The sequence below is a fragment of the Herpailurus yagouaroundi genome, unplaced genomic scaffold (assembly GCF_014898765.1).
Source record: "Herpailurus yagouaroundi ecotype Mexico unplaced genomic scaffold, PumYag 142, whole genome shotgun sequence".
Classification (NCBI taxonomy): Eukaryota; Metazoa; Chordata; class Mammalia; order Carnivora; family Felidae; genus Herpailurus; species Herpailurus yagouaroundi.
In genome coordinates this window covers 14,269,448-14,286,278 of record NW_024412397.1, presented here as the reverse complement: position 1 = coordinate 14,286,278, position 16,831 = coordinate 14,269,448, and the positions used below count along the sequence as shown (strand labels likewise).

At 48.5% G+C, this 16,831-nt stretch overlaps 1 protein-coding gene and 1 long non-coding RNA gene across 21 annotated transcripts in view; both read left to right on the top strand.

Annotated features, from left to right (window-relative positions):
• The window catches only part of ZCCHC2 (zinc finger CCHC-type containing 2), a 61,689-nt gene extending 58,778 nt beyond the window's left edge, over positions 1-2,911 (top strand). The window contains exon 13 of the mRNA XM_040478626.1: positions 798-2,911. Within this exon, the coding sequence (XP_040334560.1) occupies positions 798-865 (68 nt within the window). The 3' untranslated portion in view covers positions 866-2,911. The remainder of the gene's footprint in view (positions 1-797) is intronic.
• A 5,674-nt stretch (positions 2,912-8,585) lies between these two features.
• The window catches only part of LOC121032845 (uncharacterized), a 36,798-nt gene continuing 28,552 nt past the window's right edge, over positions 8,586-16,831 (top strand). For 2 of the 20 annotated variants that reach the window (XR_005791533.1, XR_005791529.1), the window contains exons 1-6: positions 8,586-9,484; positions 9,869-10,049; positions 10,285-11,183; positions 11,262-11,326; positions 12,183-12,412; positions 13,199-13,286. This is a non-coding gene — a long non-coding RNA (uncharacterized LOC121032845). The remainder of the gene's footprint in view (positions 9,485-9,868; positions 10,050-10,284; positions 11,184-11,261; positions 11,327-12,182; positions 12,413-13,198; positions 13,287-16,831) is intronic. The other 18 variants (XR_005791536.1, XR_005791534.1, XR_005791531.1 and 15 more) reach the window with 15 other exon arrangements.

Sequence of the window (16,831 nt, the reverse complement as noted above, 5' to 3'; positions counted from 1 at the left end):
CACCCAGCGCGAGGGAGTTGAGGAATTCAGTTTCCAGTGAGAGCCTAAGAACCGTTGAGGCACTTTTGAAGGAATGTGATGGGAATTTGTGTCACATGATAGCAGATCTCTTGTTTGCAGCACTTTTTTTTTTTTTTTAAGCTACAGTCCTGTTTTGTAGAGTAAGTGAAATTTTTAAATAGGAAGAAGTGGGAAGTAATTCTAGTCACCCGACAGGTATGATTGTTAGTTACAGTGTGATACACGTATGCACAGCCCGGCTGGCCCCATGCACACCCCCCCCCCCCCCCCCCGCTCCCCACCACGCTGCCTCTTCCCTTCCCAGCAGATGCTTAAAAAAAGATGCTTAATGCGTTTTAAGGAACAAAATATTTAAGCACTGGTTTGGGAGCAAGGGAGTTAGCTTGAACTCCGTTTAATGTTCTCGCCACCAGGAACAAGAAAGATGGTCTTAAATAAGTAGGAGTAAGATCACAAACTCAGCGTAGACGTCAGACTGTTCTCTCTCACTTGGATTTGGCTTTTGTCAGTTTTGCCAAGTCTCATCCAGAAAAGAAGTCTTGAAGTGCGAATGTGTATTTAGCATTTTGAAAGGAAGATTGGGTTTGCTAGCTTTAGGTTGGACTTAAAGCACAAACTTCCTCTTACTTTGGAAGGTAATCCTGTGTGCCATTTGGGACCATAGTAGTGCGGAGGAAGCTGCCTTCTGGCGAGCATGCCCTTTTGTTATCTTGTAGTGGTTTGTGATGCATTGCGTTGTAAGCAGTGACTTAGCAGTTCTGTCTTTCCCGTTTTAGGCACTTACAGACTGAGATACGCACCTCCCCTCCCCCCTTCTAATGATACGTTGGATTCTGCAGACTGAAACGCGTAAAGCTTGACTGCTTAATACCCTGACGTGTTGGGGAGTCATGGTGGGGTGTGGAGGGGAGGAAAGGAAAGGTATTTTGTTTGTGTTTCTTTGTCTATACATTTCCTAGATTTCTATGCACTTGGGGTTTTTCATTTCTGTTGTACTGATGTCCAAAACAAAAAGAACGCGTTGCTTTTGAGCCTCTGGTCTCCTGGTTCAACAACAGGCTTATCTGTATGATACATGTAATTTAAACCTCCAAACTATCAAAAGGAAAATGTTTGCTGTGCTTTTTTTTTTTTTTTTACACTGAATACTTGCTGTGTGCAATGTTTACTGAATCTTTAAAACTGTGTATTTGACCTTTTTTCTTTTTTTTTTTTTTTTTTTTACAACACTGGTGACAGTCATATGGTTTTGAAAAAGAGAAACTTTGCTTCTTCCCAGCTTTTCTCACTTTCACCGCAAAGGACACACGTCTCCCCGCCACCCCCTTTCCTGTGGCCTGTAAATCCAGGGTGAAGTGCTTCACCTTCATCTGAGAGGAGAAATCAAGTTCCCCAAATCGTGTGTATATATGTAATAAACAGCATCACGTAAATACATATATGCAGTGCTTGTTGTCCAAATCAAAATTCAAGTTAAGTGGAAGAGAGCGGAAGAAGTAAAACCATATGAAACTGAAAAAATATGATGTATGAAGCGGACAAAGAGCTTTTTCTTAAAAAAAAACAAAACAACAACAAAAAAAGTTTTTACTTCGTCATACTTTTTTAGCCTGTTGCTTCAGAGAGACATAAAGTGAACAAACGTGTGAGTGTTGTGTGTGTGTGTGTGTGTGTGTCTGTGTGTGTGTGTGTCTGTGTCTGTGTCTGCGATGAAAGTCGACGGCTGATCTCTCTTGTAGTCTGTCACCGTGTCGTGCTAAAGAGACACTACCGGAGTAAAGATTGCTTCTTTTCTCACGCCGACTGTAGCAGTGATACGTTGTGTTCGAGATGTGTGTGGTCTGTTGCAGTCCGAGCGGAAGCTCTGGTTTCTGCGAAAGTCAGGTTCGTTCCCTAACCCGTCTCTCTCGTCGCAAAGTCACTTTGATAAGTTTCCCACTCTGCGTGATCATAATGTGAAAGACTGGCTTCCGAGTGTGTTCAGACAGTAGTAAGCATGTCTGTGTCCTGTCACTAATTTTAATGCTGCTGTTTTTAAAAAAAAAAAAAAAAAAAAAAAAAAAAAGTTTTTTTTAAAGCCAATCTATGTACTAAATTGCTTCCAGGTAATTTTTGATTTCCTAAAGTGCACTGAGATTATCTGGAAGCCTTGGGTGTATTTTTGGAACTGCTGCATTCAACAGCGATGAGCATCTGCCCCCGTACAGTCAGGGGTTCAGGGTCGGGCTGGTTTTGTTTTCCCATTCCTCAGTCCAGAGCAGAAGGGATAGATTCGTGTCGTGTGGGGCAATGTCAGTGCCCAGCAGAGGAACTTAAATACTTGGTCTGGGTTCAGAAGCCCAACAGATTGCTAGATAAAAGGAAAAACTTGAAGAAAAGAGAAGCTTCATTTAATGCTTCATGGGTAGCATTTATATTTATAACAGCAATGTACATTTTGAAACTAACTTTCAGGGTGGGAGTTCGGGGGGAAGGGAAAGGGGTGGGTGTCAAGGGGTAGATGAAAGTTTTAATTTAAAGAAGAAAGTTCGCATAAAGGAAATTATTTTGATTAAATATATTTTATTTGATCTGGGTATTTTTGGACCACATTATTAAATTAATTGCTAAGCTGCCGTTGAGTTGTTCCAAGTGAGAGTTTTGATGAGCCACGTATGGGCCGTGTTGGGAACCACTTGCCAGTTGTACTTTATGGAGCTTATTTTATGATTTAAAATACTGTACTGTATATAGGAGGTATGTTACCTTCTCCTTATTTGTATGTTTACCATATACTTTGATATTTGAAATGTTATGTACTGGAAAGGCCACTTATATTTCTAGAACAGATTGGATTTTATGCAACCCTTTTTCCTTGAATTAACAGCAATAAAAAAAATGAAAAACAGCTTAAGAATTGTGGTTTATTGCAGATTTTGTAAAAATGAAAAGGAGGAGGGCCTCACACACGGTGATTTGTTTTTTCTTTTTCACGAATCGAGCCGTTTTCCCCTGGGACGTGGGGCGGCAAATCCCAAAGTTTCTTTAGCACCTGGATGTTCTTCAGTTTCTTCTCCAGCAGCCTTGCTTCGGAGGTCACCTGTGTGACCACGAAGAGGAGAGACTGTTTCCGGGCCCACCGAGCGCACGCCGCGTGCCCAGAGCTGTGTTTCTGGTTGAGGCTTCCCTCCCCCAAAGTGTAGAGAACACGATTTGCTTTTGCAGATTCATTACGATGGTGTTTTTCCGGGCGACTCTCCGTGCGTTATTGACTAGCTTTTATTTCACCGGTTCTGTTGGCCGTGACCCAGTCTCCAGTCCGTTTTTACGCAGTCAGTAATTTACGGGGAGACCCTTTCCTTGTGTGCACCATACAGTCACATCTGGTATGGCGGTCCCTGAGGTCTCGTCGCGTGGCCCAGGCCCTGTCTGTCCTATGGTTGTCCCCCAGCATTCATGCAATAGTGGGCACTCAAGGGCTCCAGCTGACCAGGCAGCAGACGATTGTCCAGAGGCATCTAATGAATGTCCCCTCTGGCCCCATTCGGACGGTGGGTTCCAAATGATCACAGCATTCCCGAGGCCCCAGCCCTCCCCTTCTCCCCTTCGGCTGGCACCTGTGCACCTAGACGTGGGACACGCAAGCTGTAAGCCACCTTCACGTTAATGCGCAGGCCGCCCGTGTCCTTACCTGTGTCCCCTCCTCCCTCCTTTTCTGCCTCTGCACCAAGGAGCCCACGACTGTAAACTTTATCGTCCCCATGCCCTTCCCCTCACATGTCACATTCTCCTCCCTCACACACCGTGTACTACTTTTCTTGAGCTTTATGGAAAAGGGGTCTCGTACGTAGTCTTGCATGACTGTCTCTACTGGTTTGGGGTCCTGATGTTACATTCCTGCAGTGTATTCATTGTCTCCAACTTTCCACTGTTCTGTTGTGTCTCATGGGGGAAGAACACAAACACACAATTTCCATTCTGTCCACAAACATGTGGGTGCTTTTTTTTTTTTTTTGCTCTCACTGGAGCGTGTTTGTACCATCTCCTGGTTCGTGCGTGCGAAGGTTCTTTAGGATATAAATCCAGGAGTGCCAAGTGCTGGGTTGTAAGACACACAAAAATGCTCAGTTTTCCAGGATTTGCCAAATTGTTTCCCAAGTGGTTTACACTCGTGCCGACAGCATCTGGTCCCTCAGTCCGTATCCTGACACCCTCCTGCATGGAGGTGACGGTGCCATGGAAGGCTTGGCATGGGAGGGCCAAGCATACCCTGGAAGAGCCCATGTCAGGCTCTGTGGAGGAGGGGAGTGTGGAGAGGGGCAGGGTCCGGATGGTCCCAGTGTAGAAGAGGGGACGCAAGGCAAGGCTCGGGAATGGAAGCGACTGTGTTTTGTGGGAGGATGAGACGAAGGCCGGTGTAGGAGATGGATCATATGGAAAGAGTTGTGAGGTGTGTGGTTCAACAGGTAAAATAGAGTCAAGCTGGAGACTTTGAGGTCAGTTGAAAAATTAGAAATTACCAAGTTTCAAGTAGAGGAAGAACACGTTAATGATGGTACAGTAAAAACTTGGCTCGCGAGCATAATTCCGGAAACATGCCTGTAATCCAAAGCACTTGTATATATCAAAGTGTGTTTCAGGAACCATTGACTCGGTTGCGATCATGTGGTGTTTGGCCGAATGTACGACTTGTATGGCAAGACATCACTCATTCATCAAGTTAAAATTTATTAGAAATGTTTGCTGGCCTTGTGGCACGCTCGCAGAACAAGTTCCTCGCAATCCAGGGTTTTACGTATTTAAAGAAACGTGGATGGTTGAGGAAAGAAAGTCTGGCCGTTCGAAGGCTGGTTAGGGCACCGGTGAGGCAGCGGGAAAAGTGGAGACAGAAGGAGGCGAGGGGAAGGAGCCTGGGGCCTCTGAGCTTTATTTTCCCCAGAGAGGAAATGAGACTTTATTTTAAATTATAGCCATGAGGGTCAAATGAAATCACACGTGCGAAAGTTCGAACGTAATGAAATAGCGCCAAGGAGGCACGCCGATGTCTGTTGAATTCTTTTTTGATGAACAGGAGAATTGCACCGGTTGAGAGACCTGGAAACGCGGAGGGGAACTGAATCTAGGAGGAAGGGGTGGTGAGGAACCTAGCAAAACACAGTTCTGCATTACGTTGGACTCAGTTATTTCAGCTCTGTCCACTGATAAAAGACCCCAAATATTCCCTGTCCTCAAAAATTAACTCTAGTCGGAGAGCCTACCAACTAATGGCGGCTGTGGGCTGAGTCGTGCGGTTCTGATTATTCGATACTGGAGTAGAATAAGTTCGTTCACAAGGCAGATCCACATTTAACTTTTCACGTAAGTGCTAAAAATCCAGTTTTTCTGACAAGGTTCCAGAAAGATGAAAGCACGGTGTAAATTTTTTTTTTTTTTTTTTTTTTGACAGGTAGCATCTAGTACTTAAAAGCATCATCCATTTGAGCTTGGAAGACGTCTTTTTTCAATTCTACATACTGGTTACAAAAGCACTCTAAGGTTGTTAAGGCAGTGAAGCCGAATGGAGGCAAGCGGTGACAATAGTTCGACCCCATAACCCTTCCATCGCTTCATCTCCAAAGAATAAAGAAAAATGCTGACTTCCCCCACCCTGGCCACCCCACAGAAAGGGCCATTTATTTTCAGAGAAATGAGGAGTGGGGGAGTAAGTGAGGAAGAGGGAGTAAAGCTCTGACTTTAAACGTGGTCGCCGTATCTCCGGACCTTCCTTTGGGGGGGCAGGTGGTGAAGGGGCAGAGGGGCCGGCTCTTATGAGCATGAAGGGCTCTGGGGTCCCAGGTGTCAACTCAGGTGTACCTATCACAAGGACCATGCACAGGGGGGCAGCGCTGTCCCCCAGAGAATGCCCATTAGCACATTGGCTTTAAGCAGTTTGGATTCCGAAGGTCCATCTAACGTCAGCATTTGTTCACTGCTTACAACACAGCATTTGTGCCTGTTAACATGCAAGTATCTTGAGACACTGACCTAATTCTTAAATGCATTCCTCCTTTGAAAACTGTGAGCCCTCTGGATTGGAGCGTGGGTACATGTTGCCTGACCTCTGTGTGTGTTTGCAAATGTCTGTCCATCTTGGGAACGCAGAGGCTGTAGGCTTCGAAATTTTCTGCTCTGGAGACTGGGGCACATCACAGACGGCATCAAAGACCCTTCTTCCCAAAATCTACCTCTTGTGCAGCGACAGTAGTTCTCGCTCACCAGAGCTGTTAATCCTCAGATCCCGTTTTGCTACTTGAAATTTGGGGGGTGGGGTGGGGTGAGGTGGGGGGCCGGGTGGCTCTTCATGTTTTTTTTCTTCGTCTTGCAGCTCCAACTTAATCCGCTGTAAAAGGAGGTCTCAGCCAGCCTCCCTCACCAGAAGAAATTGCTAATTGGGAAGCAGCGTCACCTGGTGGGGGACAAGGACGATGCAAGCAAACGGATGTTCTTTCCCACTGACCTAACATAGAGAAAATTGAACGTAAGACAGAAAACATTTGAGACTGTAAGCCTGTGCCCAAAACCGTAAAGAATGCAGGCAGCTGGCCATAAATGTAACTTGAGCAGTCTCCTCTTTCAGCGACCGCATTCTCAATTTATCACAAACATCTTAATCCAGTACTGCTGGAACTTCACAGTTTCCTCTGCACTTTCCCCTGTGCTCATTGGGCAGCACAATGTGAAGGGTATGGGATCTTCCTCCTTCCAGTCTTACAGGTCAGGAACTCGGGGTTCAGAAGCGGTGAGTGCCACAGACACGCCGACGTCCTCGTTGGCGACCAGCCCCAGCCTCACATTGGTGCTTTATCTCACGTGCTGCTTCCTGCCCCCCCACTGGTGCTTCTCCGCTCAGCCAGGGGCAGTGACTTGTTCAGCCTTGTAAAATGAGAGAGACCACCCTGGGGCCCCTGGATTGCTGAGAGAAGACGGGGCCCAGGCCCGGTCAGTCCAAACGTGTCTTTTCTGTGTCTCGCTGAGGGACTTGAAGACGTGGGATGAGGGAAGGTTTTCAGAGATGGGAAACCCCGGGACTTTCAGAGCTGGGCTTTAAGCATCCGCCTGTCTCAGATAAATTCGGGGAGCAGCAGCTCTCACCTACATGCACTAAACATGCAAATACCTCTCTTGAAACACTGAGCTTTAAATTATCCCCAGGTGTCTCGATAAGTTGAGCATTACACAAATGTTCCATTCATTGCAAGCCTACAGAACTGCAGAAATGGAGCAGCAGGGCAAGCAGGAAAGGCAGGCCTGCCGCTGTAACCTGGCACGTCCCTTGCCTGCTGGGTGCCTTCCTCACGCACACTTGTGTAAGAGGCGGCGTCCGTCTCGATCTTGTTCCAGCGCCCGCCCACGGCACACGTGGCCTTTCTCGGGTTTACTTACAGAGCGGAGATAATGTTCACTCTGTAAAATAGTTGCAGAGGTTAAATCCGGCAACATCCATAAAGCTAAATGTGACACACAGCAGGTGCTCGAGGAATTCATGATAGCTAACGCCTTAATGCCCATTAGAGGCCAAGACACCGTTAGCCCACGTAAGCATCCAACAAGCCTGGGAGGCAGGTGTTCTGCCCCGCTTTGCAGCTGGGGAGATGGCACGGAGGCCAAGTACCCGAGGGCACAGAGCAGTTGCGTGACACAGTGGGATTGGAACCCGCGGCCCTCCCTCCTGGGCGTCTCCACTGCTTTGTGCCCACGTCTCCGGATTTTTGTAGGCCCGTCAGTGTGATTCTGCGGGGCTTCCGGCGACAGGATCGGACAAGGGGGACTCGCAGGCAGGCTCCGTCTTAGCCTCTGTCACCTCAGAACAACCAGCCCTCCTAGACCTTTCTTTTTCTTATCTGAACGCTGAGTGCTTGGTTGGGAAAGGGTGGTAGAAATTGAACGAAATGATCTCAAGATTCTGTGACTTGAAGCTTGCTTTTTTCACTTTAAAAGGTTTATCAAAGTTTTCTAATTCTTTGCCTTTACACTTACTTTTGGCTTAACCGATTTGAAGGCCCTGTTGCGGGTGGTCAGGAACACAAACCCCAACCCCAGCCGTCTCCGTGTGCTGATGGGAGGGGAGACTGTTTTCTGGGCCCTTGGGGGGTAAGAGTTCCGAGAGAAGACCTCAGGCGAGGCTACCCAGTCTCTAGATGGCAGCACGAACAGTTCTGGCTGTATGCCATCTACCTGAAGAGTAGTTTCTGTTTCTCCTTACCCTCTAGCGTGACGTTTCTGGGTTCTTCTCTACTCGTAAAGTTTTCATTTGCGGGCCTTTGAGTCAAAAAATAAAGCTCATATATACCGAGTCTTGTGCCAGAGGACACGAGGTTGAACATAGCTCTCAGACTGGCAACCCGTAAGGTCCACAGATAAGGTCCCTGACACGTGCAAAGTATGTGAAATTCAAATTTCAACGTCTACAAATTAAGTTTATTGGAACACAGCCACTCATGTACGAGTCATGACGGCTGCTTTCGTCCTACATTGGCAAAGTTCAACAGTTACACCAGAGCCTGAAATCCTTACAATCGGTCTGAAAAAAGGTTGTGTACCCCTGACCTCTATCGACCTCCTCTAAATAAAAATGCACTTTCCAAGGTCTTTAAGGTTCCAACGTGGGAGTGTAGGAATTTACACTCTGTCCTTTTGGTGCTGTGTCCTCTTAGCGCAATAAAAGCATCTGGTGCTTGAGGAGGCCTGCACACATTTAGGCAGCCGCTTAGCAAACACCTCTTGGCTGGGACCTCAGAGGGTCCTAAGGGGCGCAACTAGCTGTGACGGGGTGACAAGCGTGGGATCACAGGGACTGGAGAGGTGAACTCCGCCTGCCAAGAACTGGGGGAGGATTTTCAAAGGCACAACGTCTTCATTGGGCCGAGAAGGACGAAGTCCGATGTTCCCTGGCAAAGAGGGGAGACTTGGCAAGGCAAAGAGAACCGCATGACCACACATGGGTCTCGGAAGACACACTGCCACGGAGGGTGTGTGTCGGGCCAGGAGCTGAGAAGGCAGGCGGAGCTAGCGGGAGCCCGCGGGGGGGAATGTCGGTGGGTCGCGTGTGGAATGGTTGGCACGACGGAGGAGCGGGCCTATCCCGCACCCGGGAGGGAGGCGGGAGAAGCAGGTCGCCAAGAAAATCAGGAGTTGTTTTGCTCACTGGTGAGCTTGTGGCGCTTAGTGACACGTGCTAGTCCCGCGCTGGTCTCAAAGATCACCTGCTGCAGTCACCTGAAGGGTTTAAATAAAAACACATGTCCCCTGGACTCGCCCTTCCTTACCCAAACTCAGATCTACAGAACGGGAGTTCCTGTTTGGGAAGAGTTTGGGGAGTGGGAGCAAAGCAGAGCCGTCAAAGAAGGTTGAGAATGAGAACCCCGAAGTACCCGAAGATGGAGAGAGCGAGGGTGTGCCCTTAATGAGGCCCCCCCCCCCCAAAAGAATTGGCCATCACTGGCAGGTGCAGCAGGGATCAGGAATCGCGGCCAGTGCGGGGGTCGCCCGGGCTGGGCCGATGTTTCCTAGAGAAGGGGCGCGGGGTGGCAGGGGGAAAGGGACCGGCGTGGAACGGGAGCCGACGGGCGCCGGGGAAGCCGCGTCGCCGGGCTCGGCTGGGGGTGCGCAGCGCAGCGGCGGGACCCTCCCTACCGCCGTAGGGAGTCGGGGGCGGGGAGCGGGGCTTCCCCGCGGAGACCGTGCGTTGGCTCCACCGCCGCGGCCTTTCCTTCCTCCCGTCCCTCCGCCGCCTCCCGCTCGGGCCTGAGCGCGGGTCCGCGGCCGGCAGGGGGCGCTGCCGCGGCCGCGGGCCTGGCTCCCGGCGGCCGCGGCCTCTGGTCCCCGCTAGGTCCCCGGAGGCCCCCACCCGGTCCACAAGCCACCCCTGAGCCTCACGCCACCGGGGGACGGAAGAGAGTCCCCGGGCCACCGGAGGAGCTGTCTTTTTACGGGCTGGGCTCGATGCAGGAGCAGCGAGGCCTACAGGGAAGCCACATCTGACTCCGGGGGATTTATGGTAATAGGAAAAGGTGAGTGGCTGAACTTTGCCTTCGGGACAGCAGGGGTGAGGGGAGGGAGGGCAGCTTGCCTGACAGAGGAGCACGAACTCCGTTTCTGGGGCAACGTTGACACCGCTAGGCAAGCACTTTGCAAGCATTTCGGGAGGATCTAATTACTAACCAACAAATGATACCATACGTCTGTTTTTAGGGAGGTCCCTGGACAGTCTTTTAAACTCCGTCTAATTGCTCATTTTCTTTAAAGGCAATGTGACATAAGTGATCGTCAAAGTCTAGTTTGAATCCTAAAACGGCCACTTGAGCTGGAGCCTCGTCCAAGTAAGCGCCCTTACCTGAACATACAGGTTGCAGGCGTGTCCACGGGGCACTGTGAGGGTTAATACACTCAAGCGATAATGCACTCCCTAGCCTACAGGGAGCTCTAACACATCGGTACATTCCCTTCAGAAATGTTTTCCTATTCCAAACCCGCCTTCCTATTTTAGGGCCTTTCAAAGTTAGGAATGCCTCTTTTCTGTGGACCAGACTGCACTTTGTTTTGTTTATGTTAACCGTTTTTATTCCATACAATCATTCTCTACATGCATTTTATAGCTTTCCTTTTTATGACGGATGAGCCAATATTGAAACTTGGCTACTAAGGCCCCTGGTTTACGGCCGGTTCACTGCTGTGTCGTGCATTCTGTGGGTTTTGACAAATGTATGACATTTTGGCCCCATTGTATCTTACAGAGTAGTTTCCCTGCCCTCTCCCCCATGCTCTGCCTACTCATCCTTCCCTCCCATCCCCAGCAACCAGTGATCATTCTCTTGTCTCCATGGTTTTGCCTTTTCCAGAATGTCATCTAGTTGGATTCATACAGCACGTAGCCTTTTCAGATCGCCTTGTGAAGTAATTCACATTTAAGGTCCCTCCGTGTCTGTTCGTGAAATGATAGTTCATTTCCTTTTTTGCTGAAGAATCCATTGCCTGGATGGACCACAGTTTATTTATCCATCCACCTACTGAAGGATATCTTGGTTGCTCCCAGGAGTTGGCGATTATGAGTGAAACTGCTCTAAACGTCCGTGTGCAGGGTGTATATGGACGTACATTTTCAACTTATGAGTAGATACCAAAGAGTGCAGTCGCTAAGCCGCATGGTAGGATATGTCTAGTTTTCTAAGGAACTGTCGAACTGTCTTCCATTTTGTATGACTTCCATTTTGCTTCCCCGCCAGCAGTGAATGGGAGTTCCTGCTGTCCTCATCAGCAGTTGTCAGTGCTTTGGATTTTAGCCATTCTAGTAAGTATGTAGTGGTAATTATTGTATGAATTTGCAGTTGCCTAATGACATACAACGTGGAGCGTCTTTTCATATGTTTGTCATCTTTTTTGGTGAGGTGTCTGTTCAGATCTTTCGCTGATTCTTAAAAGCTGGGTTGTTTGTTTTCTTATGCTGACTTTTAAGAGTTCTTTGTATACTGTGGATATTAATATTTTGTCCAGTACGAGTGTTGAAAATCTTTGTCTTTTCACTCTGTTTCTGCTTTGTTCTTTCCACTGCAATGAAAGGGAAATGTGGGAATGTTAAGGGACAGAAACCAGTCAGAGGGCTTCACTCTGTCTTTACATTTGTCGGATGCCACACCGAGCAGTCCCCAGTGGCACTTCCTGGTGCATTCATCAATGTGCCAGAAATGGATTCCTCAGTGTTTGCCGAGCCCTTGACCCAGAGCTGGCACAGGTCACTTGGCAGTGGGTGTAGACCCTGGGGGCATCCAAGTCACTTCCATGTAGGGACAGCCAGGCACTTTCAGGGGGCTTGGCCACTGCTGACCCCTTTTATTCTTTGCCCGGAAGACAGAAATCGTGGGCCTCCAGTGACGTGCCCCCCCATAACTTCTTCAACCTTATTTGGGACACAAAAGCTGAGTTCCTCCGCGATTTATTTATAGAGACATGAGTAGTAAAAGAAGAAGTAAGCCAGTTTTTAAATGCAGGCTTCAAGCGGGGGCTGCAGGTGTGGCCTGTGGCTCCTCAGTGCATCTGTGACTCCTTTCTGGAACACCCCCCCCCCACACACACACACAGACCTTCGTAGGGCCTTGGCAGAACAAAAGACAATAAGCTAGACCGTTAATCCTGTCTGCTTCCCACAGGATGGAAAATCAGTGCGTGGGCCGTGAAAGGGAAGTCCAGCCTCACGGAGGGGCTTTTCCTGTGGGTCTCCAGAACATTCCTCCCACCCCACCCACCTCATGACAAACTGAGGCAATGTCCTAATGCTTCCGGATAACAAAGCGTCTGAGGCTCTCAAGTTCAGTGTGAAAATACGCACATGTTCGGCTGTATTGGAAAGCACGGCAAAGAGAAAGTGAGATTCTCCGCAGTGTGTATGGCCCCAGGGAAAACAAATCATTGTGCAAAGCTGGTTCTGAATCCCAGCTCCCTCCTAAATCGGACTTTCCGCCTAATGGAAAGTGGAGGTGTGTTTGCTGTGGCAATTCATTCTTGATTGAATACGGTTGGAAAAGTCCAGTGAAAGTGGCAGAATGCAGTGGGCTAGGGGCTTATCCCAGGGCCCTCCGCGCGCCGTCTGGGGGGGCCTGAGAAACGTGCACTCCAGGGTCCACCCGGCCCCACAGTGCAGCATACCTGGGAGGGGTGGGGGGGGGCTGAGCGGGGACATCTCATAGGCTTCCGGGCTGCTCAGATGTGCACTGATTTTGAAAATCATGAAGTTAAAAGCACAGAGTTTAGAAACTTAAAACCTGGATTTAGATGCGATGTCCCGAGGCTTCAGAATAGCTAAGTATCTTTGAAGTTCAGTATTCATTGAATATGAATTAATTCAATATTAATTTTTTTTTCAACATTTATTTATTTTTGGGACACAGAGAGACAGAGCATGAACGGGGGAGGGGCAGAGAGAGAGGGAGACACAGAATCGGAAACAGGCTCCAGGCTCTGAGCCATCAGCCCAGAGCCCGACGCGGGGCTCGAACTCACGGACCGCGAGATCGTGACCTGGCTGAAGTCGGACGCTTAACCGACTGCGCCACCCAGGCGCCCCAAATTAATTCAATATTAATTGTGGGCCTACAGTGTTGCCTCATAATTCCTTGAACCTTATGTGGGACACAGAAGACTGAGTTCCTCCTTGTTGTATTTGCAGAGACACGTGGAGTAAGGATAAGTGAGCCAGTTTTTAAGCTGAGGCTTCCTGTAGGAGTTGCAGCAGCCGTGTGACTCTGGACAAATATGTAAGTACCTTAATTAAGCTACCGAAAGTACTGAGGCTAAAGTGTTTGCGACACGCGCTAAAACGTACGAGAGCTTCTCTGAAGATAAGGAAAAGGGGTCTCAGAAAGTATAGACCGTCCTTCTCTTCTGCTACTGTGTTTTATTCCATAGGAGGTAATGGTAATGACAAGGTTTTGATCCTTATCATGCACCGGGCATTATCCTAAGCACTCCATGCCTTATTTAATCCTCAAACAATCCTTTGAAATAGGTGATGATTATGATACCCATTTTATAGATGAAGAAGCTGAGGCAGAGAAAGGTTAAGCAGCTGGCTCATAGTCACACAGCCAATAAGGTGCCGAGTCGGGGTTTGAACGTGGGACCCCGGAGCCTGGAGCCCTCCCGTCTCCTTGGGTCTGCAGCCCGATAGTAAACCGAAGGAGGAAAATTGCAGTCCACTTCCTGGGCAACAGGGGGAGTCTAGTTCCCCTTTAGCAACCATATGGTGAGAATGTTCAAATAAATATTATTCCGGAGCCTACAGCAGAGCTTTCTCTGATGAGAATTACAAATTGTATCCTTCTTGAGATGCTTACAGTCTAAACCTGAGACGCCCAACTTGGTAGCCACTAGCCACAGGCGGCTGTTTAGGTTTAAATGAACTGATCAGTGGAATATGAGAGTCCAGCTATAGACCCCACACAGACACCAAACACTGATCTTCAATAAAGGGACAAAGGTGATTCAGTGGACAAAGGGTGACCTTTTCAACAAATGGTACTGAAACAATTGTATATTCATATTGGAAAAACTGAACAATCCCCGCCTTGCCCCATATGCAAAGTAGTGCATTTAACGGTCCATTTAACTCAAAATGGACCATACATCGAAAGGAAAAAAGATCTGTAAAATTTACAGATGAAAACGTAGTGAAAAAACCTTTGCGACTTTGGGCTAGGCAAAGATTTCTTAGGTGCTCCACTGAAAACATGACCCATAAGAGACTAAATTAAACTGGGCTTCCTCAGAATTAAAACTCCCCTCTTTGAAAAACACACAGAAATTAAAAAGACAAGTAATCACCTGGGAGAAAATATTTGCACATCACGTATTTGATAAGGGACTTGCATCTAGAATATGTAAAGAACCTTCAAAACTCTGTGATAAGAAAACAATATAATACAAAATGAACACTTCACCGAAGAAGATATACCAATGCCAAATAATCCCATGAAATGATACTCAACATCATGAGACAGCAGGGAAATAAAAATTAAAACCGCAATGAGAGGGGTGCCTGGGTGGCTCAGTCGGTTAAGCGTCCGACTTTGGCTCAGGTTATGATGGCGCAGTCTGTGAGTTCAGGCCCCTCGTCAGGCTCTGTGCTGACAGCTCGGAGCCTGGAGCCTGCTTCCAAGTCTGTGTCTCCCTCTTTCTCTCTCTCTCTGCACCTCTCCCACTCGCACTCTATCTGTCTCTCTCTGTTTCTCAAAAATAAACATTAAAAAAAAAAAACAGCAATGAGATACCCCTATAGACCTGTCAGAATGGCTCCAATTATTGACTGATCATACCCGTTGTTGGCCGGTTCGTGGAGGAACAGGCGGGAATGGTACCACCACTTTGGAGAAGTTTGCCTGTTTCTTAACAAGGTAAACAAAACACCCACCATGATCCAGCCATTCTACTTATAGGAATTTACCCAAGAGAAATGAAAGCCTATGTCTCTGCAAAGATTTGTGCAAGAATGCTCATAGCAGCTTTACACGTTCATTGCCAAAAAGTGGAAACCACCGAAAAAATCCATCAACAGGTGACCTTGTGGCATCTCCACATAATTAAATATTATTCAGCAATAAAATGAAACCAACAGAGACCACGTGGGTGAATCTCAAAATAATTTTGCTGAATGAAAGAAGCCAGACCCCCCCCCCCAAAATATATATATATACAGAAGGCATGATTCCATTTACGTTATATCCTAAGGAATGCAAACTAATCTCTAATGACAGAAAGCGGAACAGTGCTTACCTGAGTGTGTGCATGGGGGGTGGGGGTGGGGGCAACGACAAAGGGATATAAAGGGGTGGCATGAGGAAACTTCTGGACATGCTCTGCATATTCACTATTGTGATTGTGCTAATGCTTTCCCAGGCACATGTGTCAAAACATCAATTTTTACACTTCACTTGCAGTTCATTGATGCCTTTTATACCTCAAAATAGCTGTTGAAACTCTTAAATGTTTAAATAAAATTTAAAATTCAGTTGCTCTAGCCGTATATCCAGTGCTCAATAGCCTCATGTAGCTAGTGGCCACCGTATTGGATGAGAACATTCCCGTTATAGCAGAAAGTTCTATCCCACAGTGCTGGTACAAACACAGCATCTCCTGCCCCAGGCTGGCAGGAAGTTCTACTAAAAAGGAACGTTTCTTCTGGCCAAAGAGCCCACTGCCCCTTTTGTCTACAGAGCAAAATGGATGGTGGAGGGGAGGGACATTTGTCACAAGCAATCGTCTGCCATCAGGACAGGCCATTAGAAAGGGGCCAGGTGGCAGGTGCTGCTGGAGGGTAGGGAAAGGGGGTAGGGAAACCTCAGGATGAGCTCTGAGGCTGGGGAGACCTCCTGCTAAGTGACTTGGGAGGAGGAGAGGGAGGAAGGGGAGGAGGAGGGAGGGGCGCAGAGGTAGCACTGACAAGTGGCAGAATCCTAGAAAGCTCGTCTCCTCTAGCAATGGATCTTTTGGTTCAAACTGGACGAGGGAGACAGGACCCTGGACGGGAAGGGATGGGGCCGGATCTCAACAGGATTAAAGACAAAAAGCCACAGCCGGGAGAATCCAGGTCTCCTGACGCTGGGAATCTAAGGTGTTGGTGATTAGGAAACTAAGTAGACTTGTGATTGTGTGAGGACTGTCGAGCACGCCCCTTTCTTCAGTCGTACCGTTTGGGAGCACAGGTATCTTGCTCTCTACCTGTGTTCCTCAGACTCCATGCACCCTTAGGTGACCTACCTGTCCAGTGTGTCCGGGGGGGAAGCCACAGCCCCTCCTGACCATAAGTGTTTCAGTGCGTGAAATCAGGCACACAGAATTACAAAGAAACCCCCGGGGGTGTTAAAAGGCAGTTCTGTGCCCAGAGCCTCTCTGTGCGGGACGGGAACCTCACTGCAGGGCCAACGAGGCCCCGCAGCGAATCTGTTCTGGCAATTTGGCAGTTCTCACCCCGATGATTCCGGAATGTAACGGAGTGAGGTGTGGCTGCCCTGGAAATCGGGCCTTTTGGGGATGTAGGGAAGGAGCCCCCAGGACAGAGGACTCCTGCCCTCCCCAAGGGCGGCCGCAGTGTCGTCTCAGCCTGTCCTGCGACCAAGTTCAGGCTCCAACTCCTCCTCCTCCAGTATCTATGTTTGAAAATATCCATTTGACAAAAATATGTTGGGGTGGAGGCCTCAGTGCGGCGCTGGGATGAGACCCTCACGTGGAACCGCAGGGGACCCAGGGTCCCGCTGGGTTTGGGGGCGCAGGGGCTGGAGGAGGGGGCAGGCGGCGGGGGGGGGGG